The sequence below is a fragment of the Camellia sinensis genome, chromosome 12 (assembly GCF_055761805.1).
Source record: "Camellia sinensis isolate YWXY chromosome 12, ASM5576180v1, whole genome shotgun sequence".
Lineage (NCBI taxonomy): Eukaryota > Viridiplantae > Streptophyta > Magnoliopsida > Ericales > Theaceae > Camellia > Camellia sinensis.
The window spans coordinates 135,974,879-135,978,784 of record NC_138972.1 but is presented as its reverse complement, the minus strand read 5'-3'; the positions used below and the strand labels follow the sequence as shown (position 1 = coordinate 135,978,784).

The 3,906-nt window shown below is 35.1% G+C and overlaps 1 protein-coding gene across 1 annotated transcript; it reads right to left on the bottom strand.

Moving 5' to 3' along the window:
• Positions 1-3,518, bottom strand: LOC145804802 (short-chain dehydrogenase TIC 32, chloroplastic-like). The gene is made up of 5 exons (XM_082899967.1): positions 2,743-3,518; positions 2,486-2,564; positions 1,263-1,347; positions 799-845; positions 1-410 (listed from the first exon to the last, which is right to left on the bottom strand). The coding sequence occupies exons 1-5, from the start codon at positions 3,012-3,014 to the stop codon at positions 246-248; spliced, it is 648 nt and encodes a 215-aa protein (XP_082756093.1). The 5' UTR covers positions 3,015-3,518; the 3' UTR covers positions 1-245.
• Positions 3,519-3,906: the final 388 nt, after the last annotated feature.

Genomic DNA, 3,906 nt, shown 5'->3' with positions numbered 1-3,906 from the left:
TAAAAAGGTGAGCTCTATCCTCTTATACTTCGTATATAAACTATTTAGCTTCCATCCAGCATGTCTATCAAGTTGATTATGAGAAAAGATTACAGCATGTACTGAACTTATGTCAAAAGCTCACAACATTAAATTCCATAAATTTACAGCTATTCAAAGTAGGTCTGTCACACAATAGGGTTTCATAACACTTAAAACTTAGGACAAAATGCTTTCATTCTACACAAATCAATTCAACAAAAGCATCACTTAGGATCAGTCAAGCTCAAGCTGAAATCCCACAATTTCTTCGCCAAATCGGCATCTTTGGCCTGAGCGGTTGGTTTGGCTATGTTACTATCCGAAAAATACTCCCCCGTTACCCCCTTGACTTGCGGATGCAATGCCACATAGCATGTAGTTGCCGCCCCCTACAACCACAACCGTTGAAATTAATTACCATACCGTGTCATAGAAATACCCTATATAAAAAAAAGGTTGACCATGTTTCCTCGTCAAGTGAAGCCATCAAGATGTTTGTACGTGCTAATTTTCCATAAACAAAAACAAAGAGAAGTTAGGAAACACCTACATTTTCATTTTTGTGGGAATATAGTTTTTGAAAGTTCAGAAAACAATTAAAAAGTGTTTCCTACAAAATGGGTGTATTCAAAAAACTTTCCTGAAAACAATTTGGGCAACAACTTTTTTGTGTCAGCTTTTGTTTTTCTGTTTTCCACAACAGAAAACTAGAAAACAAAATTATGTTCAAAGAAATACTGTTGTGCGTCTTAAATATAAAAAAGACAGAGAACAAACCTGCGCAGCGTTTTTCAGCACATACTTACCAACCAGATTAACTAAGCCTGCAACAGACAAGAACCAAAGCAGTAATATCAGTCTAAAAACCATGATGAACCTTATGAGACAATTAAGTTTCAACTATCCATGGCTTATTTTGTTTTAAAAGACCTATCAAATTTGTAACCATACTTCACGAACAGAACTCTTCCGGTACAGTTACATATTTTGCAAAATATCCCAGGTAAAATATCAAATAAAATGGCACACAATCTACATACTTCAATTAAAAATAAAAATAAAAATTGTCTACCAAGATTTTTGTACTGATCCAAAACAAGCATCACTGCAGCTTCTTCTTTTCTTTTTCTTCGTCTTTTTTTTTTAAATGCAAGCGAACCACTACCAATCCAATAAATTGGAATATCCACAAATATACTTTAAGAACATAGCTATATGAATTTCAAGGCTCGGAGGTTTACCATCAAGAAAGCCGTGGTGACGCAGAAGGTTGGTGGCAATGGCTCCAGGATGAAGTGAATTAGCAGTTATCTTCACCCCTTCTTCCTGGTTAATTATACAGAAGTCAACCCAATATGCCATTTAAATGTTCAGCCTAGCATATTATTACAAAAATAATTAAATAATGAAGCAAAGGTACAAGTGACTATTCTCACAGAGTCAGGACCAACTGATTGTACCTATCATGAATTTTGAGTTGCAACAATACATGAACTCTCTATTGTTAAAATATATCCAATAAGTCTATGAACACAGAATTGGAACCAGAACCAAAAAAACAAGTGGAAGGATAAGATTTATGAAAAGTGGCTCCACCATCAAATCTTGTCCATTTATGTGCTTTTTGTGTCCAGTTTTGTGTTCAGTTTTTGTGTTACTGGCATTGTTGTAATTCTTTACTAAAGATGATGTAACTGACCAGAGTCTGTGTATCTCACTAGACTATCACAGGTTCGTCTCCCCTCTACCCCTGCTCCATTGTACCAAAAAAAAAACTCTGTACTCTCATAAAAAAACAATGTTGTGTGACGTAATCATCTCTGCTTCTAATAGTAACTAGGTTCACATAGTTTTGCAGCCTATGGCTATTGTCCTTCTGAACCACTAAATCTCTCCAAATGGTACAATTCAAACTAGTGATCCAACAAAGTCATTATCTCTCATTAACTAGAAATCGGTGAAGTGTTAAAAAAAAAAAAATTCAAAAAAAGGTTCCTTTAAGTAAAGGGTCTCATTTCTCTTCACTGGAAATATCTAGAAATGCGTGCATCATGGCCAAAGTCTTAAGAAATTGCTTAAGTGGACAATGTAAGATATGCAGACCCAAACGTGGATGAGCATTGAAAGACCGAATGTTTTAAATAAGTTATGCACAGAAATATCTTATTAGATTCACAATTTCATAGTAGCATGACATTTTAAAACTGCTGTCCCTTAGCAGTGAAGAAAACAATTGTGTGAAAACCAGTGGATTTGGTTGTATTAAAGTTTTGATTGGAAAGGTAAATAACATGGTAAGGCTTTGGCAGGCACTGGCACAAAATGAGCACTAAGGCAAGGCCTTTAGGCACTAGGACTACAAAGAACGAAGCTTAATTACCGGTGCAGAACAAGACCCTAAAAGAGGTATAACTTGCGATAAAAAACAACCATCTTAATATCAACCTCTTGATTAGTAGATTACCTTTAAGCGCCTTGCCAGCTCATTAGCATGCAATATGTTAGCAAGCTTTGATTGCCCATAAGCATATATGGTGTTGAAACTGAAAATTACAAAAGTAAAACAAGGAAATTATTGTTCGTTGGGTGAACTTTATGTAATCTAATAAGCACCTCAATTTGTGAAGAAACAAAACGTACTAGTTCATTTTGATAAATACAAAACAAAAAAAAAAAAAAAAAGAAGAAGAAGAAGAAGAAGAAGATGTTGTTATTTATTACCTAGATTCATCATTGATTTTATCAAATCGAACTCCTTCACTGTATGCAAACCGATGACCCTCTGATGACACATTAACAATCCTTCCTTCTTTGTGGCTTACACGTGCTGTATTTTTCATGGTCTCCAACAAAAGATTTGTCAAAAGAAAATGACCTGTACAAAGGTAACATAAATCTCTTATACATGCAGTTCTGCACAGTTGCTTTATGCATTTTAATGATAGAGTAGTGGGACCCAGAGAAAGTAAATATATTTCAAGAGAACAGAGCATACATGGGAAGGAGCTTTAAGAAAATTACCATCACAAATGTAAATAAGACTAGTTGGTCATTTCCCATTTGAAATAAATTGCGACTATAATCTACAAATCCTCTTCAACGAAAGGAAAAGAACAAATACGAAGCAAAATTAAGAAAGTAGACTATTTTCAGTTTCTACAGCAGGTCAATTGATAGAATTCTAACCATTTTAATTGACATTAGACCTCAAAACCAAAACCAAAACCAAACAAATGGGAAAAATACATAAATAAATAAATCAAATCAATTGGAAGTTACATTTTCAGTAATTATGTAGGCTGCAGTAATTATTTGAAGGCTTGAGAGAACAAAGGAAATATTCTCCGAACACTAATCATATTCAATGGCAGATATGGAAAGAATGAAGATAGAGGATCTTCTTCCATGTCACGTTCAAAGTTAGATTAACATCACTGTTTTAGAATCCCCGACTTTCTTGGAATTTGACTCTTTTGTTTCCATAAAGATAAAACATCAGTTAACCTTGATAACCTAGTAAAAACTAATGTTTGGGCATCAATATATCTAATCAATAACAATTGCTAAAATGAATCTAGTTTGGAACTCCAATCTTTTTTTCCGACTCTTTTTTTTTCATCTCACACAAACTATGTTGAGATGTGTGAGAGAGAGAGAGAGAGAGGCTTATCCGTGAAGTCGATCGGTGAGGAGTCGATCTTGCGAGGTTGATCGGTGAGGAGTTGATCTTGCGAGGTCGATCTGTGCAGACGAAAATGAGAGAGTGAGAGAGAGACTGATGAGATGAAGTGAGAGAGAGACTGATGAGATGAGAGAGAGAGAGAGAGAGAGAGAGAGAGAGAGAGAGAGAGAGAAGCTTACCTATGAGATCGATCGGTGCAATGA